Source organism: Gopherus evgoodei, chromosome 11 (assembly GCF_007399415.2).
Source record: "Gopherus evgoodei ecotype Sinaloan lineage chromosome 11, rGopEvg1_v1.p, whole genome shotgun sequence".
Lineage (NCBI taxonomy): Eukaryota > Metazoa > Chordata > Testudines > Testudinidae > Gopherus > Gopherus evgoodei.
In genome coordinates this window covers 78,547,208-78,575,157 of record NC_044332.1, presented here as the reverse complement: position 1 = coordinate 78,575,157, position 27,950 = coordinate 78,547,208, and the positions used below count along the sequence as shown (strand labels likewise).

General features: G+C 58.4%; 1 protein-coding gene across 3 annotated transcripts; it reads right to left on the bottom strand.

The window, feature by feature from the left end:
• On the bottom strand, positions 1–27,408 carry LOC115659382 (probable hydrolase PNKD). Of its 3 annotated transcripts, none has more exons than XM_030579389.1 (9): positions 27,316–27,408; positions 14,377–14,492; positions 13,730–13,842; positions 9,514–9,572; positions 5,990–6,082; positions 5,413–5,576; positions 4,591–4,677; positions 3,104–3,219; positions 1–2,057 (listed from the first exon to the last, which is right to left on the bottom strand). In XM_030579389.1, exons 1-9 carry the CDS (start codon positions 27,348–27,350, stop codon positions 1,884–1,886), a joined length of 957 nt encoding a protein of 318 aa, XP_030435249.1. In that variant the 5' UTR covers positions 27,351–27,408; the 3' UTR covers positions 1–1,883. The 3 variants fall into 3 exon arrangements, with proteins under 3 accessions (XP_030435249.1, XP_030435250.1, XP_030435248.1); XM_030579390.1 differs by lacking the exon at positions 27,316–27,408 and adding an exon at positions 26,148–26,446; XM_030579388.1 differs by lacking the exon at positions 27,316–27,408 and adding an exon at positions 25,551–26,018.
• Positions 27,409–27,950: the final 542 nt, after the last annotated feature.

Sequence of the window (27,950 nt, the reverse complement as noted above, 5' to 3'; positions counted from 1 at the left end):
TTCGATACAGGGTCAGACATTTATAGATAAGAACATCGTGGGTTAGATTCCCTTAGTTCTTTTCTGGTCCTTCCCCTGTGAAGAAGTTTGGTTTCCTAGATGGATCCCTTTTTGGGGTCCATCATAAAAAAGGGGACCAAAGAGGACTGGCCCCACTGAAGCCAGGGGCAACAGACTTCTGACGGACCCACGATTTCACCCCAACAGTGTGTCCACACTAGTTTCCGCTCTGGTTGCCCAAGCCCGGTATCCTCCTGTCTCTAACAGTCACCAGGACCAGCTGCTTCAGAAGATAGAAGCATTTAGAATCATAGAATATTAGGGTTGGAAGAGACCTCAGGGGGTATCTAGCCCAATCCCCTGGAAGTTTCCCTTAACCCCGGAAGCTTGGGGTTGGCTCACGGCCTGAGATACCGGGTGCTGTGCCCCTCCTTTGTACCCTACCCTGTGTAATTGGGGCCGTTCTCAGCCCTAGGAATGGCTGACCCTTGGCCATCCACGCTAAGCTCTTGGTTCCACGGCGATCTCCCAGCAGTGAATTTCACAGGTTCAAGGTTTCCACATGGGGGGTTTAAAATTCGCTGCCTTTCCAGTGGGGAGGGATACCCCTGTGTTCTCGTCTGCCGAGAAGGGCAAACAGGCGCAGTTAGGGGGAGGAAGCAGGCCGGGTCTGTTTCTCCCAGCCCCCAACGACCTCCAGAGCAAAGGGGGCAGATGTAGAACCATCTCCAGGCTCGAGACCTAAGCTATAAACTCATAGGATCCTTGTGCTTGGAGTGGAGACCTGAAAATCCTTTAGGACATAACCCCCCCAAACACACACACACACACTCCTCGCACCCCAATTGCATGGAGCAGGTCTTGCTTCAATCGGGGAACAATCATCAAAGTTAACACAGAGACCTGAAGGGAAGCCACCAGCCGGCCGGGGAGGCAGGCCGGCCAGCGGCACAGCTTCATCCTTGATCCCTGCCGGCGCAGCTGCGCCCGTCCCCACGCCGCAGGAGGGAGGAACGTTCAGCGCCGGGGGGGTTTCCCGTCCACTATCGGAGCTGAGTTCCGTGCAGTGGCGCCCCCGGCTGGTGCTTTTGTGGTGGTTCGTCCTGGTCTCTCCCAGCCAGCGCGGGGGTGGGTGGGTGTGTGCTCACGGAGGAGTCAGCGGTGCCTCACAAAGGGGCTGGCTCGGACAGGACGCAGAGGAAAGAACCGACACACCACTCATGGCGCTGCCCCCGATGCCACCTCGGGTAGCACCGCTCCCCATACGCTGGGGCGCCCAGCTGGGCTCAGGATCGGGCACTGTGTAACGGGATCTGCGGGCCTGTATCGTAGAGACAACCTGCGCTTCGCGGGCTAATCCCCGGAGCCGCACCGGGCCTGCACTTCCACCAGCCAAAGGCCAGTCCCCGAGAGAAACAAAGTCACAGCCCTGCGCCCTGGAAAAGCTTTTCCAGGCACCTCGCCAACACCCCGCTCCCTGCCCCCTATCTTTGCGGGGGGGGCGGAGGATTCATCCCCAGCAGCCAGCGGCAATCGAAGGTCACCACTGACACCATATGGAGTCAGACGCCTCCTGGGGGTGGGCTTGGGGGGGTCATCCTGGATTTTAACCCCCCTGCTGCCTTCTTTCCACTGGCAAGGATCCACTTTGTTTGGAGACGAGCCCTCTTGAGCCAGCAGGGCGGGGAGGAGGGGATGCCGCCTGAACCTGTCTTCATCCACATGGATGAGGAGGCGGCGCTTCCGGCTCACTAATACCCCTCATGGCGACGGGGCGAGACCCTTTCCCAGCCAGACACTCCCCACCCCAACAGGGAAGGTCCCCCTCCTTTGGGAGGCTGCTCACGGGGCAGAGCCCTCCCGCCCACCGCCCTGCCAGGGGGCTAATTGGCTTTGTAAAGGTCCTTGCGGTGCCGCACCTCCTTCAGCACCCGCGCCCGGAAGCTGTCCCAGTCCTCGTCGCTCAGCCGCTGCAGCTGCAGGGCCCGGTGCAGCTCCCGGCAGTGGGTCCGCAGGAACGGGTTGTATTCCTTCTCCTCACCGATGGTGGAGGGGCACTGGGGCGGGGAGAGACGAGGCCAGGTCAGCAGGCGCAGAGCGGACCACGGCCACCGACGCGCCCCGCAATGAGCCACAGCCCATTGAGACCATAGAGCCCAGCATGAAAGAGGCAACGCACCCTGCAGGTTCTAATCCCCACTGAGCCTGCGCTGAGCCCAGCCCGTTTGCATCCAAAATCCATAACTTCTCCAGCTCCTTTTACTAGAGACCGGCTCCTATACACCAGTTTCGAAGCTGTTTTCCTTTACTATCTAGATTGTGGTAATCCCCAGCACTCCACTGTGCCAGGTGATTTCTGAAATGCAGCTGCCTCTGGGGTGGGGTTTGACAGCCATATAGAACAGCAGCATGTTCCAGCAGGATTAGGGTGGGAACCAAGACAGACCCCAAGTGCAGATGAAACCCTGCGAGGGGAATTTAGGAAGGTGGAATGGAATTACCCAGGTACCCAGTGCCGAGACTCTCTGCCCCTAACAGCAGGCCCCGATAGGGCAGGGTCAAGACACATTAATGGGGTGCAGGGAGGGTGTTTAGGGGTGCCGAGGGAGTGGACACTGCTGGGGCCAGTGCACCACAGGGTATGGCTATCCAGCGAGCTGCAACTGCATGGGGAGCAGCTCACGGGTGGGGGGCCTTCGGGGAATGAGGCAGGGACCCAGCCTGGGGGCAAAGGGACCTGGCCCCTGCCTGCCAAGCATCACCCTTCGAATGCTGGATCTTCCAGGCTGCCAGCAGCGAGGTGGCAGATTAATATACCCAGCCAGCCAGCCTCCTGGCCTTGGCCCAGCACCTGATGCCCCCTGGGTTCCTGCGGGGCGCCCGTGAATTCAAACCAGCCTGTGTCCCCTCCCCCGGCTGCCAGGCTAGGAAGCGGCTGGATCCGAGCAGCAGGGGAAGCAGCATGACTTCCGGCCAGATGTTCCCCAGCCCCAGCATGGGGGGGGAGGCAGGGGGAAGAGCCAGGAAAGAGGAACTGGGCCCTGCGCGAGTGGCACCTGCACCGGATGCCAAGGCCCGGGAGCACTGCCCCACCGATACTCACCGTGCTCCTCTTCTCCAGCCGCTGCTGATTCACCCACTGCAGCTTCTGCTCCAGCACGGGGTTCGCCCGCTCCAGCAGGCTGGCAAACATCAGGCAGTCCAGGGCATACTCGTGTCCTGGGGGGCAGAGAGGGCAGTGAATGGGGAGAGGGGCTGGCATGGGCTGGGGCTCCGGTTAAGAGCACGGACTGGCGAGCCAAGCACCCGGTAGGGAGCCAGGCCGCCTTGGCTCTCTTCCCATCTCTTCTGGCCCCTCTCCGGGCTTCTGCCCTATGGGAACATCACCTGCTGCGCCCCAGGGCGGCTGGGAGGGGCAGGCAAGGGGCCGGCTAGACAGGTGAGGTCCACAAAGCCAAGGAAACCAGATCTCTGGACAGAGCAGGGAGGTGAGACTGCAGCAGCGATGCCCCTCAATCTAAGGTCCCTCTAAGCTGTGCGGCCGCACAGGGGCTCAGGGCTGTGGCGGCCGGGGAGAGGCACCCCTCCCTGCCGGCTCCAGCATGGACCTGCCCCAGATTTGCCACGGCCGGGGGAGAGGAGCCCCACCCTTGGCTCGGCCCAGGCCTGCCAGCGGTGCCTCTCCTCCAGCCCTGAGCTGCTGCAGCGAGAGAGGGCTGGGGGAAGTCCTCTCTCCTCACTGCAGCCCTGGGGTAGCCTGCACCCCAAACCCCTCATCCCACCCCAGAGCCCACCCCCCCCACACCCCAGCCCTGAGCTGCCGCCCGCACCCCAAGCCCCCAGCCCCAGCCCCACCTGAGCCTGCATCCCCCCCGGCACCCCAACCCTCTCCTCCCCAGCCCCACCCCAGAGCCCGCATCCCCCCCATACCCCAACCCTCTGCCCCAGCCCTGAGCCCCCTCCCACATCCCAATCCCCTCACCCCGTCCCACCCCAGAGCCTGCATCCCCCCCACGCCCCAACCCTCTGCCCCAGCCCTGAGCCCCCTCCCACACCCCATGAATGTTGTTCTGTGCACAGATATGGAGGTGACGTGTCACACAGGGTCGTGTCACACATCACCTCCACATGGGTGCACATAACCCCATTCATTCCACACACGGATCTAAAAAGTGAGAGGGGGACTGCCCTCAGTCCCACCCTGCAGCTCCCCTCCCGCGTCTACCCCAACCTTGCTCCTCACCTGCCCACGGGCTGCGGACGAAGACAGGCTCACGGGTGAGACCCGGCTGTGCTCTGGCTCCATGTCGGCACAGGCCTAGGAGCAGGGATTCCTTCCCCTCCTTGCAGATCTGGGTCAGCGACCCCCCACCCTTGTCTCCCGCAGCAGGGCTGAGGCCCCCCAGACTTGTGGCACCGAAATCCAGGCTGCCCCTACCTAGCCCTGCAGCTCGGCCCCTGTGCAGCGGGACATGGAGATCGGGGGATTTCCCCAGCCTCTTCTCCCCCCTTTTCTCTGCCCCACAAACCCCACCTTCAAGTCTGCCCCACAAACCCCACCCTCGAGCCTGCCTGGCAGGGGATGCTCACCAGGCCAGAGCAGTGTGTCCTCTGCCAGCTCCGCAGCTGTATCCAGCGAGGCCAGCATGGTTTCCGGCGTCCCCTCGAATATCCGCCCTGCAAGACCATGGGGGGGCAGTGTTATCAGGGAGGGGATCGCGGTCCCCACATTCTATGAGCCCCATGCACCGCAGGGCTCCGTCCTCCCTGGGTCGCTGGGGCAGCAGGCAAAGTGCCAGCTCCCTCCCCACAAGAGGAGCTGTTTCGTGCGCCCCTCCCCCAAATAGGGTGTTTACAACCCATACCCCACGGTGGGGTCTTGCAGCCCCCACCCACCACCACGCCAGCAGCGCCCAAACCGCCCCATCCCCTCACACCTTGCTCTGCAAAGCGTCTGTGAGCGGCCTCAGCCCTCAGAGGATAACAGACTCACTACTGCTGCTGCGGAGGGGGAGCACCCCCTGAGATCCAGGGGCAGAGAGAGGAGCCTCTGGAGCTGGAGGACCCGAGTTCTGCCCCTGATGCTGCCAACCGGGCGCAGACCCCACTATCCCGAGTGGGGTGGGGCAGAGGGAGGTCGGGGGAAGGAACCAAAGAGCAACTGAGGGCTGATTCGTGAGGCTGTTGGTCCCTGACAAAAACTCTGCCCCCGCCTCTCCCTTCCCCCAACAGTAAAATGCAGCCCTCTCTGGGGAGGAACAGGGCAGCTTAGAGAAGGCCAAGCTCGTGCCAGCTGCATCTCGTTCATCCTGAAGAGTGAAGGGAGGGAGCAGAGGGGCCCAACCCCCCCACTGAGCTGTGCCTCCCCCCCGTGGGGCAGATACTACAGACAGAGCCAAGAAGCCAGCTCACCGCAGCCTGATAGGAAGAGGAGGTCTCCGGAGAAGAGGCAGGCCGGCCCCTCGAAGGGCTTCCCATCCAGCACGTAGACCATGTGCCCCACTGTGTGCCCCGGGGTGAAGAGAGCCTTGAAGCGCAGCTGTCCCACGGCGACGGTCTCCTTATCCGAGAGGGGGCTGCGTGGGGGGCAGGACAGGCTGTTAGGGCCCCAGGAGGATACTCCACCACCAGAGCGATTGCTCTGGATTCTGGAGCCAGGTGGCCCCATGCTGATCCCGACCGGGGCTGGGATTCAGGGGGTGCGTCCCAGCCACTGGCCCGCCCTGCGGACAGGCATCAGCCGTGAAGGCTAGGCCAGCACTGACCATCCATGTGCTGGCCGCAGATCAGCCCACACGTGACACGAGCTGGGCAGGGCTCAGCCCAGCTCCCAGGGGACGCGTGCCCCCGTCACCATCACGAGGGGCAGACGCAGGAGAGAAGGTAGCGACGGAGCAGGGTATGGAGACTGTGCTGCCCGCTCGCCCTAGAGGGCAGGGGAGGCCTGGGTCCCCCTCCAGTCCCCAGCGCGGGACCCAGCACCGCTTACTTGGTGAGCTCAGGGATGGCATCACAGGCACTGCCATACACCCTGCAGGAGCCGTAAAGCCGCCTCAGCGCCACGTTCCCCCCACTGTGATCCCTGCGGGAGAGAGACTGTCAGTTCCCCCCAGCCGGCACACTCCCCCCAGCCGAGCCCCCCACCTGCCACCTCTGTGATCCCTGCACGAGAGACTGTCAGCTCCCCCCCGCCCCCGCCAGGACCCCTCCCCCAGCCGACCCCCCCCGTGATCCCTGTGGGAGAGAGACTGTCAGCTCCCTTGCCGGGTGCCCCTCCCCCAGCTGAACCCCCCACCCCCCCGCTGTGATCCCTGTTCAGCTCAGATTTTGCTCCCACACTGCAAAGGGTCCATCCCCCTCCACCCGCGGGTGCCCGGTTAGCCCCTTCACTGCGCGGCTCCCAGGAAGTGGTGGCATGTCCCCTCTCCAGCTCCTACGTGTAGGGACACCTGGGGGGCTCCGCACGCTGCCGCTGCCCCAAGCACCGGCTCTGCAGCTCCCATTGGCCGGGAGCCGTGGCCAATGGGAGCTGCGGGGGTGGTGCCTTTGGATGGGGCATGCGGAGCTGCCTGGCCGCGCCTCTGCATAGGAGCTGGAGTGGACGTGATGCTGCTTCTGGGGGCTGCTTGAGGTAAGCGCTACCTGGACCCTGAATTCCTGTCCCCCTCTTGTGCCCCAACCCCCTGCCCCAGCCCTGATCCTCCTCCCACCTCTGAACCCCGCAGTCCCAGCCTGGAGCATCTTCCTACACCCCAAACCCCTCATCCCTAGGTCCACCCCAGAGCCCACACCCCCAGCCAGAACCCTCACCCCATCCAGCACCCCTCCTGCACCCCAAACCCTTCATCCGTGGCCCCACCCCAGAGCCTGCACCCTACCCAGCACCCCAACCCCCTGCCCCAACCCTGATCTCCCTCCCACCTCTGAACCCCGCAGTCCCAGCCTGGAGCATCTTCCTACACCCCAAACCCCTCATCCCCAGGCCCACCCCAGAGCCCACACCCCCAGCCAGAACCCTCACCCCATCCAGCACCCCTCCTGCACCCCAAACCCTTCATCCCTGGCCCTACATCAGAGCCTGCACCCCCAGCCGGAGCCCTCACCCCACCCACATCCCAACCCCCTGCCCCAGCCCAGAGCCCCCTCCTGCACCCTGAACCCCTCATTTCTGGTCCCACCCCGAAATCTGCATCCCCAGCCCAGCGTCTGTACCTCCTCCCACACCCCAACCCCGTGTCTCAGCCTGGAGCCCCCTCCTGCACCCCAAACCCCTCATCCCTGTCCCCACCCCAGAGCCCACACCCCCAACCAGAGCCCTAGCGACAAACACCCAACCCTTCCCCTCCCCCGTCTGATGCTAAAATCCTCCCTGGCCTCCATTGGCACCCCAACTTTCTCCCACTGCTGAGCAACAGCCCCATCCATGCTGCCTGGGGTGCAGACATCTACCCAGGCCCCCCCACCAGGCACAGGGGCCTGCCCCCCCTTAACAGTCCTTCCCTGATCCAGCGTTTCTCTGAGGGGCTGTGGGGAGCGCTAGTGTCTGTCCCCTCCACCTCCTCTTATCCCTTCCCGCTCCGGCGGTACCCCGCTGCCCCCTCCACTCATGCAGGGGGAGCAGAAAGCTGGGGGGTCAGCAGCCCCAAATCCCAGGAGAACAGGGTGCTCCATGCTTAGGGGGGAGGCGGACACTTCTCCACCTCCAGACAGAATCCCTGCTCACTCCAGTCTCTGTGGCTTCTCATTCGGAGGCCAGACTCCAGGTATGCCCAGCAGGGACTAGCCATGGTACAGGGGCTGCTGAGTGTGTGTACACACACACACACACACACACAAGGGCCACTGGCGGGGGGGGGGGAGTGGGAGGGGAAGGGTGCACGCAAGCCGCTGGAAGGGGGTGCACGCGGGCAGTGCCGCAGTCACTGGAAGGAAGGGCCTATTGGGGCCCATCCAGCCCCCTCTGCCAGGGCACGGTCATTCCCTGCAGGGCACCGTCCCAGGCTCTTCTGCACCCATCTGCAACTGCCCCAAACTCGGGGGCTCCCTGCCCGTCACGTTCCTCTCCGCACGCACACACGCTTTGTCTGGGCTGCTCTGGCTAGTGGCCAACCCCTCGCATCCCGCTCTGCCTCCAGCATTCCTGGCCCCCGCCCCTTATCCGGCCCAGCCACATGTGCCAGGGAGAGATAAGCCAGGGCACAGCCCATGCTAAACTGCTGCCTTTCAGGAAGCAAACGTGCCTTATGTTACAACCTCCCCCCCACCCCACCCCAAGCTCATGAGATCAAAGCCACCGAGGACCCTGGGGACAGCGCTGGGGGCGGGGGCTGGGCCAGGGCACCCCCACGCCAACCCGGAACAGAACTGAGTTCGTGGAGGTGGCGGGGGGTGGGAGGAGGGGCTGGGGGAGGGGTGCCCTTGTGGTGGCTGGGACAATGGGAGCAGGTGGTTGAAATGAACCGGCTGCAGCATTTGGCCAGAGCCAGCGAGGGTGGAAGTGGGGGGGTGGGGAGGGGAGTTCCAGGGTCCCCAGCCTAGGCTGGGTTAACTGCACGGCTCACCCACCTAGGGCAGCCTGGAAGGGGGCAGGGAAAGGGGCAGGCGTTGGAGGGGGTAAAAGGAAGGAAAGAAGCAGCTGGTCAGAGTCCCATCTTCCCCCAGGGCTGGAGCGGGGGCAGGATCGGCCAGGCCAGAGCCGATATTGCAGCCAAGCCACATGGCTCCAGGCCCCACGTCTCTAGTCCCTGCGCCAGCTCCTGCCCTTGGCCCACAGATCCACCGGGGCGAGCGGGGAGCCAGTTGTGGGGATCGGAGATTGTCCCCTGGGAACTGGCTAGAGACCTACCAAACCCACAGTCCAGGGAGGCCCCCCGGCAGCAGCCAGGACTGGGGGGCAGGTTTTAAGGGCACCAGCTAGTGAAGAGAAAGGAACATGGGACCCCTGGAAGTGGGATGGGGGGGAGGGCTGATCCATCCGGGTTCCCACACAGCACCGACTGCTCCTGCCACCTCCAAGGAAAGAGGCCTGTCCCCCCAGCTAGGAGGGAAAGGCAGGGGTGAAGCGCCGCCTCCGAAGGGGACATCCAGGGAGATAAATCCCCTGCCACCACTGCAGGAAGGCAGGGCCCCCGGGCTGAAGCCGCTCTCTCCTGGGCTCGGCAGAGGCACCTGTGGATGTTTTCGTACGGCGGCCGGCCCCGGGAGCCCCCTCCCCGGCTGGGCCAGGGAAGACGGGAGCCCGAAGGCCAGACCAAGCCTCAGATTCCCTCCTCACCCTGCTAACAAGGGACTTTTAGGATGGGATCCTCTCAGCTCCACCGACGCCCCAGATTCCCTCTCTGCCCATCGCTCCCACATGGCAGGTGTACACGCCAGGGCAGGGCCCTTCCCTGCCCCAGCCCTGGGCTCCCCCCATGCTGTGTCTCCCTCCCAGCACAGCCCTGCCTCCAAAGGGCAATGAGCTGCCCTAGGCAGGAAGTCAGCCCCCACCGCCCCCCAGAGCAGCCCCCGTACCAGTGTTTGTGGGTGCACAGGATAGCCTCCAGCGTCACCCCCTCCTGCTCAATGGCTGCCTGGAAGAAGAGAGCACGTAAGCAGCAGCCCCAGCCTGACCAAAGGCTCTGCCCCCATCCCAGGGGCTAAAAAACAGGGAGCTGCCTGGTGGGGTGGGCTGCCCAATCAACTGGGGGACACACATGGGGGAGGAGGTGAGCAGCCAGCCAGCACCTCCCCCAATCCAGCAGCCATCTGATTTGATTCAAGCCCAGAAATTGCCTGCGAAGCTGTTGATATTGGGGACCCTGGGGCTCGCTACTGCTGCACCCTCCAGTTGCTCTGACCTATCCCCGCCACCGCTGCTCCACACTCTGTGCAAAGGAATTGCTCCCAGGTCCCACAGCTGCTCCCAGGTACGACGGGCGAGACTCGAACCCGGGACTGCCAGAGGGCTCAGTATCCCATGCCCGGCCAGCCTGGCAGGATGCAAACCCAGGGTTCCTCATGGCAGCGCAGATCCCTCCCAGCCCCTGGCGGGGGGTGAGGACTAATTCTCCAGCACACACAGCTGGCCCCACCTCACCCAGTAATCCCCAGGGAAGCTCTCTCTCAGCAATGTGAGAATGGCCGGACTGGGGCAGAGCAATCGTCCATCTAACCCAGGACCCCGTCTCTGACCATTGACGGGGGCTTCAGCGGGAATGAACAGAACGGGGCAATTAGCAGGTGAGCCACCCCTGTCCTCCACTCCCAGCTTTTCACAGCCAGAGGCTTAGGGACCCCCAGGGCAGGGGGATGCATCCTTGACCATCTCAGCTAATAGCCACTGATGGACCTGTCTGCCAGGAACTTCTCTAGTTCTTTTTTGAACCCAGTTAGTTTTGGCCTTCACACCATCCCCTAGCAGGGAGTTCCACAGGCTGACTGGGCGTTGTGTGAACGCACTTCCTTGTGTTTGTTTTAAACCCGCTGCCAGTTAATTTCACTGGGTGACCCCTGGTTCGTGTGTTATGGGAAGGGGTAAATAACACTTCCCTAGTTACTTTCTCCGCACCAGTCCTGATTTTCTAGACCGCTACCATATTCCCCCTTAGTCATCTTTTTCCTAAACCGAACAGGGTCAGACTTTCTCATCGCTCCTCATACGGAAGCTGTTCCATCCCCCTACTCGTTTCTGTTGCTCTTCTCTGACCTTTCCCCACTTCCAATCTATCTTTCTTGGGATACGGCGACCAGAACTGCACAGTATTCAAGGTGTGGGCCTACCTGGGATTTATACAGAGGCACTGTGATATTTTCTGTCTCATTATCTGTCCCTTCCCTAATGGTTCCTAACATTCTTTTAGCTTTTTTGACGGCCGCTGCATGTTGAGTGGCTGTTTCCCCACGTCTCTTGCTTGAGTGGTAACAGCTAATTTAGAGCCTGTTGTTTTCTGCATAGAGTCGGGATTACTTTTCCCAACGTGCTTTACGTTGTCTTTTTCAGCACTGAATTTCATCTGCTGTTGCGTGGCCAGGTTTGGTGAGATCCCTTTGTGGCTCCTCGCTCACACTCTGCTCTGGGCTTAACTGTCTTGAATAATTTTGTATTGTCTGTAAATTTTGCCACCTCACTTTCCTCTTCAGCTTAACCGAGCCATTTCCTGCCCCCGGCACTTTTTACTGCACACGCTATTTAACCAGCAGCACGGAGCTTGGGAGCCAGCCAGACCACCTGCAGGACAGGCACTCTTTTTTTTTCCGGGGGGGGGGGGTGCTTCTGACCCTCCGTGAGCCCAGGTTCCACCCATGCAGGGGTGCAGATGCAGCTGTTTATAAGCCTGGGATCTGTGGCAGACCCGCACTCAGCTCCAGACTGGGGCTTTGAGGTGAAAGAGACCAAAGCAGAGAATCCCTTCTCTCTGCACCAAGAGGCCTCTAGCCCTGAGCTCTGTGAGGGCCTGGGTGCGCCCCCATGCCCCAGAAGCCCTTCTATACAGGCCAATGGTCCTGCCACTCGCTTCCAAAGCTAGGTCCTCCCGATCCTGCTGGGGAGCGGAGCAGCTCTTGCACTGGCTTTTTACCCTAGATGGGCGGGGTGAGGGGAGGGCTACTTTAGAGTCAGCCCTGTCCTGCTGGGGACCCATTCGCAGCTGGGAGGTTGTGGGAAGGCTCCCCCATGCCCAGACCCTGCACTGGGAGAAGCAGTCATTTCCATGCAGCAGCTGCTCTTCCTCTGTCTCTGCTGCATTTCCCCTCCTCCTCCCACTGCTTCCTGCCAGCCCCCAGGGCAGGTCTCCCTCCGAGTTCATTCCCCTGCCCCTGCACAGGATTCAGTGCTCTTGGCGCTAAGTGGGTTCCAGGCACCGAGGGGTTAAAAAGAACCCAGGCCAATGCAGTAGCACTCGGCATGCTGGCTGATCTCCCCCAGGCCATCTCCTCCGGCTCCCCAGGGGACTCCCCGAGGGACTCAGCCCTGCTCCCAGGTGGCTCTGTAATAGGTTTGGAGCCTGGCATAGGGGCGGCGGCTCTCTGGGAGTGCATAGCAGGCACCACTTGTGGGCGCAGACCCAACCGGCTGGGCACACCAGAGTGCAGCCATTGCATTGACCACCTTGGGTGTCGTCTCAGTGCCCATCAGGCAAAGCGTCCCCTATGTCAGAGACGGGGCCACCGAACCGGCTGCGGCTGTCTCCCGGTGCTAGGACTGGCCATGGTGGGTTAAAAGGGGCAGCCAAGTTCTCTGTGAACTAGGTTGTAATCAGTCAGTGCATGTGCCGCTGCCCCCTGCTGGCTGGATTCAGAACTGCTCATCTGTGTCATGGGCCCTATAGCGCCACGATCTTAAGGGGATTCTCCTTCGCTCTGTGCAGCTGGGGGAGCAGCGTCCTGCCCCATTTGTGAAGTTCTGAGTGGCCATAGTGTGGGGCTTGGAGGTAGGCATGGAGCCTTGGTCCTACCCCAGCCCTGTGGCCCCATGCTCCCTGTCTCCCCACTGCAACTTGTGGGGAGGGAGGGGCCAATGGCCGAGCACAGAGGAGTGACAGGGTTCGGCTGGGTGTGCACACAGTCACTGAGGGCAGTTTCATTGGTGGAGGGGTATTTTAGGAGCTGGGATTCCCCTCCCCCTTCAAACAAGGGACTGGTGCATTTCCCTTCTGTGGCCTCCCCCCCTCACCGTGCTGCATATCTCACTGTTCTTCTCTCGCTCCCCACCCCCTTCCACCAGCCCCACACACGCAGCGCTCTCTCTCTCTCTCTCTGTTTAGCCTTTCACCCCTCACCATGGCATCCGGGCACCTTCCCTGCAATATCAATAGCAATCACCAAGTCCCTAGTGGGCTCCGTGGAGTCTCTGGCACCCACCCGGCTGTGGAACAAACAGGTGGGCCAACAAAGGACTGCAACCTCCGGCAGCAGGAAGGAGGGGGCTGGGCCGGTGGCTGCGGGGGCCTTTGAAGAGCAGGGCAGCGAGGGAGCCAGAGGTACCCTTTGCACAAGGCTGGGTGCCTGATCTTCTTTGTCTGATGCCCCCCCATGCCAGGAAGGGGGGGGACAGGCAGCCCAGCAGGCAAAGGTCGGTGCTGATGGCAAAATCCGGCAGATCCTCAGGATACAGGGAAGACAGTTGGGAGTGGAGGGTGGGCAGGAAGAGGGGGCACAGAGACAGGCTCAGGCACTAGCCCCCCGCACCCCCACCCCCATGGCCACTGGGGTCCCTCACAAGAGCAGCTTTCACCCCAGAATGTGGCACAGTGGCTATGGGATGGTGAAAGGGGGAAGGTCCCATCTCCCCACCCCGCAGTGTGGCACAGTGGCTATGGGATGGTGAAAGGGGGCAGGTCCCATCGCCCCACCCCACAGCGTGGCATAGCGGCTATGGGATGGTGAAAGGGGGCAGGTCCCATCTCCCCACCCCACAGCGTGGCATAGCGGCTATGGGATGGTGAAAGGGGAGGTCCCATCTCCCCACCCCGCAGTGTGGCACAGCGGCTATGGGATGGTGAAAGGGGGCAGGTCCCATCTCCCCACCCCACAGCGTGGCATAGCGGCTATGGGATGGTGAAAGGGGAGGTCCCATCTCCCCACCTCGCAGTGTGGCACAGCGGCTATGGGATAGTGAAAGGGGAGGTCCCATCTCCCCACCCCACAGCGTCAGAGCCCCCCGCACGTCGCAGTGGATCGATCCCCTGGTAAATTTCACGCGCCGGAGGGCGGGGCACTGGTCCCAGCAGGGCAGGAGAGGGGTTCTCACCTGCACGGCCAGCGGGTCTGAAGGGTCGATGGCGGCAGCAGTGTTGGAGTGGGTGTCGATGACCAGGTAGCTGTAGTTGTTGGCTAACACAGGAATCGGCAGGATCTTTACCCCTGAGGTTACAGGACAGACACACAAGCAGCTGAGAAAGGGGCTCTGAGCCAGGGCCTCAAACTCCAGGCGGCCCTGAGTGTCCGGGGACCAACCAGCTCAGACTCTGACCCCAGTCCGGACATGGGCCAAGACAGCAGAATGGGAAAGTCTGATCAGACGAGGCTCAAGTTATTGCTGGAGCAGCTCACGAGATTCAGGGTCTGTCAGCTCCTTGTGCCCACTTAGATCCCCAGACCCCGGCCCAACCCGAACCTGGATCCATGCGTTAGCATAACCACCCTTCATCCCCCCTGTGCCAGAACCTGGCCCCTTTGGTGCTGAAAGCACGAGGCACTGCTGCCTGAGCTAAAGGAGGAACTTCACTAGCTGGCAGCTGTAGTAGACTGTTACCCTCTTGTGCACCAGCTGCTAGAGGGGGCTAGAGACGCTCTCTTTCAGCTGGGCACTCTGGTCTGGGCCTTGGACTTGTGGGATGAGTGAGAACAGGCCCTAGAAGCGGGGTGGGGGCAGCCCCAGAAGCAGCTAGGACTCACCGCTGAACATCATGGGCTGGGGGATCGAGTGGCCATGTGGATACCGCTCCCGGGCTTTCTTCATCTGCCGCTTGTAGAAGAGGTAGCCCAGCCGGGTGCGGGCATACAGGCTGTACCTGAAAAGAGGACAGAGAGAGGGCTAGACAGAGATGGGTCTCCCTCACACTCCCACCGGGGCTCAGCAACTCAGCTGCTCTCCCTGCCCTCTTTGGGGTGGGGGGCAGACGTGCTGCAGAGCAACCAGGGTGCCAGGGACACAGAGGAAAGCATCAGGGTCTGGATTTCCCCCCTTTCCAAGAAGCAGCAGCTAAAGCTTTTAGACCAAACTGTTCCTACTGTCGCAGGCAGCTTGTGGGGAGGGACCCAGGCCGGTGGCTCTGCCAGCCGACCAGTGGCCAGACAACAGAGATGGGGATGGGAGCCCAAGGGCTGGGAAGCCAGTACATAGGTTATCTCACAGCTGTGACGCAGGCCAGGTCGGATGCAGGAGCGAGGGGGGAGGAGGGGGATTTTTATTTATTTTAGCCCTTTCTAGCCCAGCGAAAGCTCCAGCGTAGAGGTGGTGACACTGCCCAACAACGCATCCGCCGAACCAGTGCAAGCTATGCCAGCATCAGCACCGTCAGCAGCACGAGCCGCGTCCATGCGGCGGGTTCACTGGTACAGCGATCGCTGCTGTCACGGTGCCGGCCTGCAGCGCTGTCCCTGTCTGTGCCCCTCGGGCGATCCTCTTCTGCCCTATGCCAGCACAGATTCCCTCCGCTGCCCGGGGCCCAATCCCGACAGCCAGACCATTAGAGAGCGGGAGCCTTGAGAATCAGGGGGTCAGCTCCTGAGAGGGCGCAAGTCACCGTAATGCCCTTGACATCAATGGAGCTCCGACAGCTCGTGCCAGCTGGGGATCCTGCCCCCAGGCTGTAAACCTCTGTTTCCCCCTCTGCAAGATGGGGCTAATGTGGCTTCACTCACCCTTGCTTCTCTGCCGCCCGGGAAGCACAGCTTTGACTGGCGACACTACCAGCACCCTGGGATCGGGGCAGACCCAGCCCGTCCGCCTGGCTCCCACGCTCACACCCGCTCTGCATGCAGGGCTCGCGGGGGGGCAGCATCTGCCTCAAACTAGCCAGAGCCCTTCGCCCGTCTCAGCCGGGGCACGGCCAGACACACACGGCGCTGCGCCCGCCAGCGTCCAAGCGCCACACCAAGCTGATCTCCCCAGCGGGGCCAGTTTCCCTAGAGAGGCGCTCGGGGCAGAGGCACCACTTAGGATTTCCAAGTCAATGGATCAGCATGAACTAAGCAAACAGGGGAACAAGACACCTCCAGGTGGCTCCGCAGGGGGTGCTCCCAAGTGGGGGCAGATGGTCCCGTTACTGGGGCACAGTTCAGGGGGGCAGGCTGGGTAGGAGCCAGGGAGAAGGGGGAGCTGAATCTCCCTGCAGTTCACTGGAGAGGTGCATGGCAGGGCTGACTAGACACAGCAGAAGCTGATCTGCGTTACTGAGAACGCCCTGGGCTGGCGAATGCTGATCTAGCTTTCAGGTGCCCCTTGCAACATGGTGGAGGGGGCTGGCAGAACTGGCACAGAGGAGTCAGAACAGCACCCAGCTACATCACGCTGGCTCTCCCCCGCCCCTGAAGGCACAGTGCCAGATGGGAGACAGGCTGGGGCTTCTTGGCATGCTGGCCAGGTTTGTTAGAAAGGATCGCTGCCCTTCACCCACCGTCCACAATAATCCTCCAGCTTAGCATGGATCTGGAATTTCCCTGGTCCCATGGGCGTCAGAAAGTCACAGCCGCTGGAGCGCCGACCAGCATGTGCACACACACCCGCCCACCCACCCACCCCCCGGAGAAAGGGAAGAGCCAAAGCTGGGTTCTGAGCTACGCACCACGGACACCCCCGCGAGCTGCTGTCAACGGGCTTCCCAAGCAGGGCTGGGGATCTGGCAGATGCGGCAATGAACCTGCCCAGGACACAGTGTGTGCGGCCAGGTTCAGGAAGCAAGCTCAGTATCTGGAGGGGGTTGGGGAGACCACCCTCCCCCAGCCCCTAGCAAGCAGAGCGAACTCAAGGGCTCGGATTTCATAGCATGCAAGCCCCCAGCATCTGGAAAACCAGCCTGCATGGACGCTCCAGTGGGCAGCTGCTGGTTAATGGCCCTGGAGGGGCCCTGAGAAGGAATGGGGTATATGTGGGGGGGGGCTGCCCTCACTGCTCTTGGACTCACCCAACCAGGCATTTCTATTGGTTTCTCTCACAAGATACAAGAGTAAGAAAATATCCTGGCAGCGTGGGGGGAAGGAGTTGGGTGTGCTGGGTCCCAACAGGGACTGGCTCTATTACGAGCTCTGAGAGGAGTGGGGTCCTGGGTTCTGTTCCCAGGTCCAGGAGAGGAGTGGAGTCTAATCGGTTAGAGCAGGGAGGTCTGGGAGCCAGGACTCCTGGGTTCTATTCCCAGGTTGGGGAGGGGAGTGGGATCTGGGGGGTGGGGGTCTGGGAGTCAGGACGCCTGGGTTCTGTTCCCAGATGGGGGAGGAGGGTCTAGTGGTTAGAGCAGGGGGGGGTCTGGGAGCCAGGACTCCTGGGTTCTCTCTCTGGCTCTCCTACTTTTTGACCGTAAGCAAGCCCTGGTGCCTCAAGCCACGCACACTATTACCACTGTCATGTATTTTGCTTGGGGAGGCTGCAGTCAGCTACGCTGATAGAAGGGCAGTGTTGCTGACAGCGCATTGCCGGTACAACGTGCTACACGACCACAGCCTTCCTGGGGTAGATCTGGCCTCAGGGTCCCATCTGTAGAACTGGGACCCCTCCAAGCCGCATCACAGGGCAGATGTGCCAGGCGTGGGTTGCTCACGGTCGCAGAGCGCTGAGAGGCACTCCAGCAGGAGGCGCTGGCATGCCAGGTATTCGAATAGCGACCTGCCTGCCCCCGGGCACTGAGCATGGCTCAGCCGAACCCTGGCACACCTCTGGCGCAGAGACAATGCCTGTGAGCAGGGGAAGCAGGCCTGGGCCCCATCACCACCCTGCTGGAACCGGGCATTCCGGGTGGCAAGAACCGCCAGCCGGGGGTTGGACCCCTGAGTAGGGGCTGGAGCTCACCAGTCCGTGGGCTTTGAGGTTTTTAGCGTAAGAGCTTTCAGCTGCTCCTAGACCAGTGCAGGCAGAGCAGCCCCCCACAGAGCTGCTGGGGAAGGCGGGGAGGGAAGAGAAGCATGTTACCCATCCCCAGGCAGGCTGCTGCGCTGGCTTCTGTCCACCAATTGCACCAGCCATCCCAGTGATCATGAAACCACCAGTTCCCCCTGCCAGGGCCCCAGCCCCGTGTTTTAAAAGAGGGAAGTAGGCTGGAGTAGCATTAACCTGTTCAGACACCAGCAAGGGTGGGGGTCTTCCCCTCCCCGCTTTAACTTATATTTGCCTTGTTATACTGGCAGGGTGGGGTGAGGGGGAAGGTGACAATTTCTGCCAGGAGCCAGAGGCAGCACCTCATTTGCACACATTACAGCAAGAGTTTACATCTCTCTAGCACCACACCTGGCTGCGGTTCTGGAGGCGTTTGGGGAAACCGAGGCAGGGAAGCGACACTCAGGGTTGCATATGGAATGCCTGGCAGGGGCTGGTAGCCAGGGGGTCCTGACTCAGGCCCCTTTGCTCTAACCACTAGTCACCCCCACTCCCCAAAAAGGAGACCCAGGGCAGCAACTTCTCTGCCCCAGCCTCAGCTCCCAGCAAAGAGCTCCTAGCAGCCCCGCAGTAGTGTTGGGAACTGGGGGAAAAGGGGAGGTGACAAGGCACAGCCTCCCCCCAGCCCTCAGCCCCTCCAGCGACACCCCCAGGGGATTCCCAGATCCCAGGGGAGTATTCAGCTCCAGCTGGATTCTCTAGCCAGCTGCAGGCCCCTCCCGCTAGCCCCACCGAGGAGCCGGGTCCAGGGTAGCAGGCCTTGCCGCTGTGGCTGGGGAGTCAGGACTCCTGGGTTCCTTGTCTTTGCTCGAGGTCTGTTAGAGCAGAGATTAGAATCAGGACTCCTGGGTTCCGTCCCCAGCTCTACCATTGGACTTTGCGCAAATCCCTCTCTCTGGGGCTCCCTGGGACGGTCTGTACCATGGGGTAATGAGAGCGACCCCCTCCTGCCGGTGTGGGCATGTGGCTTCTGAGATGGGACCGTACCGGGCCTTGGGGTTGGATCACATGAGGCCAGATGGATGAGAAACCCAGAAGAGGCTGGGCCTGGGGAACCACACTGATCACATACCCCGCGTCCAAAGGAGACAATGAGACCCCACCAGACACCCTTCAATTAAAGCTGAACGCACGTCAGGCCCCCTGCTCCCACCTCCGATGGGAGTGGGGGGTGCGCACTGCCCAGCATGGGGGTCGGAGAATAGCCACGGTGAAACAGACAGCAGCAGTTTCCGAGGCCGGCCTGGACTCGGAGCCCGTTCTCCCCCCCAACCCCATGACTCTGTGTGGGCTCTGGCCCAGACTGCCCCAGCTGATGAGTGCGTGGCTGTCACGGGGACATTGCTGGGCAGCGGGGTGAGCACAGGGGGGAATAGTTACAACATCTCTGCCCACAGAGATCAGCTCAGAGCCCAGGTCCTTCCAGCTAGTATCTTGTCCCTGCGATCAGCCTGTGCAAAAATCTTCCAAAGGAAGCAGCCAGAATCACCGCCCTGGACGGTTGTGGAATAAAACTTCAGTGGAGGCGCTTGCTGAACCCTGGGGCAGTTACTGGCCGGCGGAGCCATCAAAGCACAGGAGATTTTATCCCACCTAACAGCGGATGTTCTGATTATCCAGAGAAAGGACAATTCCAAACAGGATTGGACTTAAGCCCTTGATCTACGCAGCAGCTATGAGGCAGTATGTAAAAAAAACAAAAAACTGGGTTTTGTTAGGTTGAAATTTCCCCTACTTTGGGTATTTTTCCAGCAACAACAAACAGCTACCACAGCAGGAAAAAAGCTGCAGAATAATAACAAATAAAAGCTGACTTTGAGGTTTAAAACTTGCCATGAAGCTTACAACCCACACACACACCCCCACCGCTGCCCCGCTCTCCCTCCCCACGCGGGCTAGAGGCAGATACTGGAGGGAACAACTGCTTTTCAAACAAACAGAGATGCTTCCATAAGCAGCCCAAACGCTGCAGCCCTGAGCACAGGGAAATGAAACCTCCATGGGGTTACCACTGGCCAAGCCAGCAAGCAGCAAAATAGATGAAAAAATCAGCAGGGGAAGATAAACTGGATTAACACCGAAAAAAAAAACAAAAAAACCCTTGGCGGCTCTAATTACTTATGGTATCGTTAAGGTAAGCCAGGAGGTTGGTTTCCAGTACAGTGTTCCACAACAACAGCCCTTCACGGGTAGATCCGAGCAGAGAAAACATCGAATTTGAGACTGGCTGAATTATGGGTAAGTGGGAAAGGTAGTTTCATGCATGCTCCACATTTACCCAAATCCCCATGCCAACGTTAGTGGCTGTAGAACGTTTTCCTGTTTTTTTTTAAAAACCATGTCTCCCTCCCTTCCCCCACCCCACTGCTGTCTGAAAGACCCACAGAAAACCGGAAAGAAAACTAACAGATTATACAGCCAGAAGCCGCATACACAAAGTAAACAAACTGCCAGGGTGGGGGAATGTAAATACTTGACGGTAGGATTTTCAGTCTAGCCCAGCCTCCAACAGTGGCCAGTATAGAAGCTTCAGAGGAAGCAGGACAAAAGCCCCATAACGGACAGTTACGAAATATTTGCTAGGCAAAATCAGACTAGAAATGAGACGTTTTTAGCAGGGAAGGTCATTAACCGTTGGAACAATTTACCACAGATAAGGGTGCATTCGCCATCACTGGAACGGTTTTAATTAGGGCTGTCGATTAAATCGCAGTTAACTCATGCAATTAACTCAAAAAAATGCATCGTGATTAATCACACTTGTTAAACAAGAGAATCCCAATGGAATAATATTAAATATTTTGGATGTTTTTCTACATTTTTCAAATATATTGATTTCTCTTGCAACACAGAATACAAAGTGTACACAGCTCAATATTTTATTACAAATATTGCACTGTAAAAATGAAAAAAATAGTATTTTTCAATACACCTCATACAAGCACTGTAGTGTGATCTCTGTTGTGCAAGTGTCACTTACAAATGTAGGGTTTTTTATTACATAAAACTTTAAAGCCTTCAAGTCCACTCAGTCCTACTTCTTGTTCAGCCAATCACTCAGACAAACAAGTTTGTTTACATTGAAGGGAGATAATGTTGCTTGCTTCTTCTTCACAATGCCCCCTGAAAGGGAGAACAGGCATTCGCATGGCACTTTTGTAGCTGGCATTGCAAGGTATTTACATGCCAGATATGCTAAACATTTGTATGCCCCTTCATGCTTCAGACACGATTCCAGAGCACACGCTTCCCTGGTGATGATGCTTGTTAAAAAAGTAATACGTTAATTAAATTTGTGACTGAACTCCTTCGGGGAGAATTGTGCCTCCTGTTCTGCTTTACTTGCAGTCTGCCCCATACTTCATGTTATGGCAGTCTCGGATGATGACCCAGCACATGTTGCATCTGAGGAAGTGGGTATTCACCCACGAAAGCTCATGCTCCAAAACGTCTGTTAGTCTATAAGGTGCCACAGGATTCTTTGCTGCTTTTCCAGCACGTTGTTCATTTTAAGAACACTTTCACTGCAGATTTGACAAAACGCAAAGAAGGTACCAATCTGAGATTCCTAAAGATAGCTAAAGTGCTTGATCCGAGGTTTAAGCATCTGAAGAGCCTTCCAAAATCTGAGCGGGACGAGGTATCGAGCTTTCAAAAGTCTTAAAAGAGCAACACGCAGATGCAGAAACTACAGAACCTGAACTACCAAAACAGAAAATCAACCTTCTGCTGGTGACATCTGACTCTGATGATGAAAACGAACATGCGCGTCGGTCCGCACTGCTTTGCATTGTTATCGAGCAGAACCCGTCATCAGCATGGACACGTCCTCTGGAATGGTGGTTGAAGCATGAAGGGACATATGAATCCTTAGTGCATCTGGCACGTAAATATCTTGCGATGTCGGCTATAACAGTGCCAGGAGAACACCTGTTCTCACTTTCAGGTGGCAGCATTATCTCCTGCAAATCTAAAGCAAGTTGTTTGTCTGAGCCACTGGCTGAAATAGGTCTGAGTGGACTTGTAGGCGCTAGAGTTGTACAATATTTTATTTTTGAATGCAGGTTTTTTCGGTACATAATTTACATTTGTAAGTTCAACTTTCACGAGAAAAGAGATTGCACGACAGTACTTGTATCAGGTGAATTGAAAAAATTTCTTTTTTCCAGTGCAAATATTTGTAATAAAAACAAAGTGAGCGCTGGACACTTTGTATTCTGTGTTATAATGGAAATTAAATATTTTTGGATGTTTTCTACTTTTTCAAATATATTGAATACATGATATTCAATTTTTTAACATTAAAATTAATCGCGATTAATTTTTTTAATCTCTTGACAGCTCTAGTTTTAAACAAGACTTGGCGTTTCTCTAGAAGATCTCCTCTAGGTCAAACAGGAGCTAATTCAGGGACATATCCTATATCCTGCCTATCTGTGGTTGGTTTATGGGGCTGCAGCACCAGAGTAAATATCCCTTAGAGATAATGCTCCAGCCTATCTAATGGGACTCAGGATGGTCTCATCTATACACGAATCCTTTTCTGAAACCTACACTATTCTTCTACTCCAACGCCTTGTGGCAGAGAGTTCCACAGCCCCCTTCAGTTATAGCAACTGCAGAACAGGAGCGTCTTTTTAGACAGAAGCGTGATTTCATCCGACGCTGTCCTACGGCACGATCCCTCAAACGGGCAGCAGAAATGATACTAAGTTACCTTCCCCGTTAGCTTCTGTGAAAGCACTTTGCCTTTCAACCACGCCTCCCTGAGAAGCTCACAGTATTACCCGATGAGAGACATGCATTGCATAGCCATTCAGCATGGGTGTGCAGAAGAGGGTACTGCGGAACCCAAAGCGTCAGACTTCCTGCTCTGAACATGCTTGAGTTCGCAGCAGTTAATGTTGCATTTACCCAGTGGGTTGGGCACCTGGGAAAAAACTAAAGGCCTCTCTCTTGGGGATCACCTCTTCCTTAAGGGGGCCTCTGTGGGACAGGGATTGTATGTAACTCGGGGGGGGGGGGACTGCCACAGCTGTGTCAAGAACCAGGCACAGTGTGTGCGTAGGGGGTTATTAAGGGAAAGCACCCAGGTTGTACCAACTCCAGAGAGGTACCAGCCCCCCCGGGGAGGTTTGCACATGCTGGTTCAAATGGGATCTTTCAGCCATCAACCAAGGAAGGGCTTCTGGTGGAGCAGGGATAGCTCGGTGGTTTGAACACCGGCCTGCTAAACGCAGGGTTGTGAGTTCAATTCTTGAGGGGGCCATTTAGGGAACTGGGGTAAAAATCTGTCTGGGGATTGGACGAGATACCTCCTGAGGTCCCGTCCAACCCTGATATTCTATAAAAAGGCTGCATTTACACTGCCCCAGGGCCTTCTTTCTGACCCAGCGAATGGACGGGCCCTTCTGTCCAAGGGCCCCAAATCTCGTGGAAGGGACCATGAGACTGATGGGGGATCTTGGGTAAGCTTTTAGCATGTGTAGAGGAACTTCTTCCTTGTTTCTATACGTTGTCCCGGTGACGCTTTTACTTAAGAGTAAAAGGTGCTGGCTTAGCAAGAGCAGTGTGGTGACTTGTAACTGGCGGCCTCACGCTGTCTGTGGCCATCGCAGAGAGGGCAAAGCAGTGGGGTGGGCAATCAGGCAGGCTGGCTGGCAGGGGGTATCACAGAGGACTGCAGGGGCTATGCAGCCTTCAAACCCCAGTCAGGAGGGGGAGAGCCATGCATCTCCTCCCAAGAGAGGCGACGACTGGAAGCCCGAGACCTGATGTGGGTGCCCCGAGAGGGAACGCAGGTGCAGTTACCCTGAAACGGGAATATCTGGCTCAGTGCTGCCTGCCAAAGTCCAACAATTTACTGCTGGTGTGTGACACACAGTGCAGTGCAAGAGACCCAAGCTAACACTTTGCTAACACTGCTCACAATCTCCAGCCGGAAGAGAAGGGGCTCAGGGCACTGCAGGTTAATTATTACATCCAGAGAACAATCCACACTGGGCTTTAGTGAAAGGGAAGAGTTGAAAGTCTCATTACCGTTGGGATCTGGTCAAGTTTCCAAACACTTCCACAATCAGCCCGTCAAGTTCAGGAGAGTTAAGAACAGAACAACACTTGGCACTCGCCCAGCCATTCACATCTCAGAAGCATTGTCCAAACACCGAGCTGCTGATTGAGGACATGACTCCTTCTCCCGGTGATGGAAGCAGAGGAAATAAAGCAATTCCCTCCGTTAATCCCAGACTCCCTTACGAGGCAAGGGACACAGAATTCTCCCATGCTAGTTATTTTGTCCAGCAGCTAGGAGATGGAGCCCAGATCATTTGCAGTGATACAAGACAGAAAAACAAAGAATCAGAGGTATCACAAGGGAAGGCTGGTCTTGGGGCTGACGGACTGAACCTGGAACTCTGTCAGTTCCCAGCTGTGCCACGGGCATCTTCTGTGTACGGTTACCTCACTTCATCTCTCTGCACCACAGTTCCCTCTCTGAAGAACGCAGACAATGATGCTTCCTTTTGTCTTGGATATTTAGACCGTAAGCATCATACTATGAGCTACACAGCGAATACACAGAACGGAGCCCCAACTCCGATCGACGTTACTCTGATCACTAAGGCGGCGTACAGTTAAAAGAACCACGGCCTTTTTCAAGTTGTCCTCATTCTGTGTAAGGGGACTGCAGACTATTAAAAACAAAGAGGCATTTTAAAATCTAAAACCAGCTTAGCAGACAGATCTATACAAAGAGACAGAGGAAGATTTGCTGTTCCTTTTACTATTTGCACCTCTCTGAGCTCAGCCAAAAAACAGTTTCACTATTTATTTCTAGTCAGTTTCCATCTTTCCTTCACCAGACACTGATGCGGCTGCTGATTTGGGGTAAACATTTCTGATTGGTGGTTTTTATAAAATGCCTTTTGAAGCAAAAGCTAAGGCTTGACTCTAAAAATAGTTGTTACGCAGCAATTTTAAGAGCTGTTGTCAATTACCACCTCCTAGGTGACCCATTTTTCCCAAAAGTGGATTCCCAAGACATGACACAACCAGGTCATACTCCCTTTTCAACGTGTCTCAGCCTTTGATGGCTGACGTTCTGCCTGCCAGGGCATTAGAGCTCTGCAAAGATGAAAGAAAATCCAGTTTAATACACACAGGCCACATCTACACTAATGAAAGGCAAAGACGTGTGCAGGTTAACATGTTAAGTAACGTGTTCGAATCCTAGTGCAGACAGCACAGTTGTAGGTTTAGCATGCATTAGCTGGGAGAGGGAAACCCACAGCTCCCCTCTAACATTCACCTTCACCAGGTAACATGAGCTAGAACTAAAACGTACCCTGTCTACACTAGGATTAAACACATTAGGTAACACACACACACATACACACACACCCCTTTTTTCTAGTGAAGACAAAGTCACAAAGCTAAACAATCCACACAGCTAACAGGGCTCTCTCTCTATATGTCCTGCATACTGTACAAACGCAGAGAGCCCCCAGCTGAGACAGACGCTACCATAACAAAAGCGCCCTGGCAACGAATCCCATCAGCAGCTCCAGAATCAAAGCTGTCCATTTGTTAAATCAACCCCCTAGACCTGACACTCGTGCCGAAAACCGTCTTGAACGCAAACCGGTGCAATCTCACCTCGCTGCTCACAGCTGCTTCAGCACTCCTCACGCTGCAGAACAATGGCACTGAACGAGCAGGGCCAGTTTTAAAGCCACCGTTCAGAATGCTGTGAGCTGCGGCGAAAACATTGAGCATCATATCAATTTCACACTGCCAGGCAAAGCTCCTGGCAGCCTACGCTGGAGTAATTCACTAGGCAGGAGGGCCCCAGAGACTGAAGCTGGGGAGAAGAAAAGCAGACAACTCGGTCCCCAGCTTCCTGATCGCAGGCAGAGGTCTCAGGAGGGATCACAGATGACAGTAGCCTGGAGAGGTTGGACCTGGAGATTTACCTGACACCTACCAGCCAGAGGCTGATGTGAAAGTCAAACCCTCATAGGGCAGGAATCCCAGCAGCCACAGCACATCAGGCATGTCACCGAACCCGCTGTACACCCCGGTGCCTGCCCCGAGGCAGTTTCAGACATGACAAAGGAGGGATGGGGCAAGGAAAGATCAAGGCTCAACAACAGGATCAGGCAGCTGCTCGACTCCAGCGCATGCATCCCTCACGGCTCACAGGACTTTCACAATTCCTGACGACTGGCTTGCAGCAGGCATTCTGGGAGAGGTGCATGAGTAGAGGGAGTGGGGCCTGTTACCAGGGGTCTGCCCCAGTCCTTGAGGGCAGATGCCCCTTTCCTTCCTTGCTACCGAGTGACCCTCCAGCTACAAGGCACCCAGCAAGTGTTTCAAGCCCCGAATACTGGGTGCGTCACTCCCCTGTCCCCAGCCACACAGGCTGGGTAAGGATCCTTCGTCCTACAGATCACACTGTAGGAGAGGGGGCACCGAGGGAACTCTACCCTCTGCCTGAGCCTTCTCCTCCACAGCTCTGAGCTGCCTTCCTGCCTCTCAGCATCAGCACAAGGCAGACCTGGGCCCTGGCCTCTCCTCTCACCGGTTACTCTGACTCTCCTCCCGGCTCCACGATGGACCGATTTCAGTCTATTCTCCATAGTGCAAACCCTGCACCGCTGCTTCTGGTAACTGACGCCTGCCCTCTATTACCAAGCGCTCGGGAGTGACGGACAATAAGCTACAGTCAGAACACTCAGCTGGGTCCCAAGGAGCAGATGCCGAATGGAAACTGTGGCACCCCTGGGTCTGGGGATCTGGATCACGTGGGCAAATCCTGGCAGGGATGGATGGTGCTAGGCTTTCTGCGGGATCTGAAAGCAGCGTTTTTCTCCCTCTGACCCCACACACAGCACAATCCAGGCAGCTGGAGCTTTCCAGAGAAGCCTGCGTATGTGTGATCACAGTGCTGCACCAAGCCTGGGGCAGCAAAGGACATGGCTCCCCAGCGCATCACAGAGGGACTGGGAGCCGGCCAAGACCTTCTGTGGCTGCTGTGCAGGGGGGACCCTGTGGGGCACCTACCCCACAGGGAGGACAAGCTTCCCCCCACCCAGAGTGGTTCAGGCACCAAACGATCAGTGCAGTGCAAACCTTTTGAGGTCCCCAGGAGCACCCCATGGGGGAGAGAAAGGCAGCTTGTGGGACTCTGATGCAGCCAGGAAAGAGACCTCCTTCAGACCCAGGCAGGGGAGTCACCCTGCACAGCCCACTCAGCCCAGCCACCAGCCCTCCCCTTAGTCCCCCAGTGAGACTCCCTCTCAACCCAGCCACCCTTCTTGGATGCATGCAGATCTCCTGCTGCAGACCCCCATAACCCATACAGCCCACCTGCACCTCCCACAGCCCAGTCTAACTCCTCCAGCTCCGCTCCCAAGCCCTGCACAGTCCAACCCCAGCCAACCCCCCCAGCTTCAGCCTAATCCCCCCAGCTCCCCCTTGCCCCAGCCTAACTTCCCCTCCAGCCCCGGCCTACACTCCCAGTTTCCCTGCAGCCCCCCCCATAAACCCTCCATGGCCCATCCCCAGCCAACCCCCCCACCTACCCCCCCCCACTCCCCTGCAGCCCCAGTGTAACCCCCCAAACCCCCTGGAGGCCCCCTCCCCAGCTCGCCCCCCCATCGACAGCCTACTCCTCCCCCCACTCCCCCGGCCCCATGGAGCCCTCCCCGCTCCAGCGGGTCCGAGCGGGATCCCCGCGCCGCACTCACCCGATGCGGAACACCAGGGGCCCGGCCAGGGCCATGAGCACCTTGGCGAGGCAGCGGCGGAGGCGGCGCGCCGGCCGGCACCGGGCGAGGGAGGCGGCCCCCAGCCCGCAGCAGGCGGCCAAGGCGGCCGCCAGCACCTGGAGCCGGGACAGCCAGCCGCACCACGCCATGCTCCAGCGCGGCCCCGCCCCTCGGGCCGGCCCCGCCCCCGCCGCCCGGGAGACCAGCGAACGCCGGGGGCCTCAGCCTTCGAACCACGCCCACTTGGAATGCCGTGTATCCAGCGCCCGGCCCCGCCCCCGCCGCCCGGGAGACCAGCGAACGCCGGCGGCCTCAGCCTTCGAACCACGCCCACTTGGAATGCCATGTATCCAGCGCCCGGCCCCGCCCATAGAACGCGGAGACACTCAACTCGCGGGAGGGCTGCAGCGCCACCTCGTGAGCACTGGCTGTCATCGCGCGAGGGAAAGGGGGCCCACGAGGTAGCGAGGACAGCTGGGCTTGGCCCTGGCCTGCTCCGAATTAATTGTGGGTTGGGGACAAGTTGCCATTGCAAATGATTATGAAATTCATTCACCTTCCTCTGCTTCCTGGCCCCTTCCCCATTCCGGGTCAGCGGCTGTTCCAGCCTTCTT

Bases quoted from the DNA above. Each gene is read 5' to 3' on its own strand.
- LOC115659382 (XM_030579388.1), bottom strand. From the start codon at position 25,621: ATGCCTGATGTGCTGTGGCTGCTGGGATTCCTGCCCTATGAGGGTTTG. The intron at 13,843-14,376 runs GTGAGTCCTAGC...CTGTAACCTCAG, and splicing joins CCAGCCCATGATGTTCAGCG to GGGTAAAGATCCTGCCGATT. The intron at 9,573-13,729 runs GTGAGAACCCCT...CTCTTCTTCCAG, and splicing joins CAGACCCGCTGGCCGTGCAG to GCAGCCATTGAGCAGGAGGG.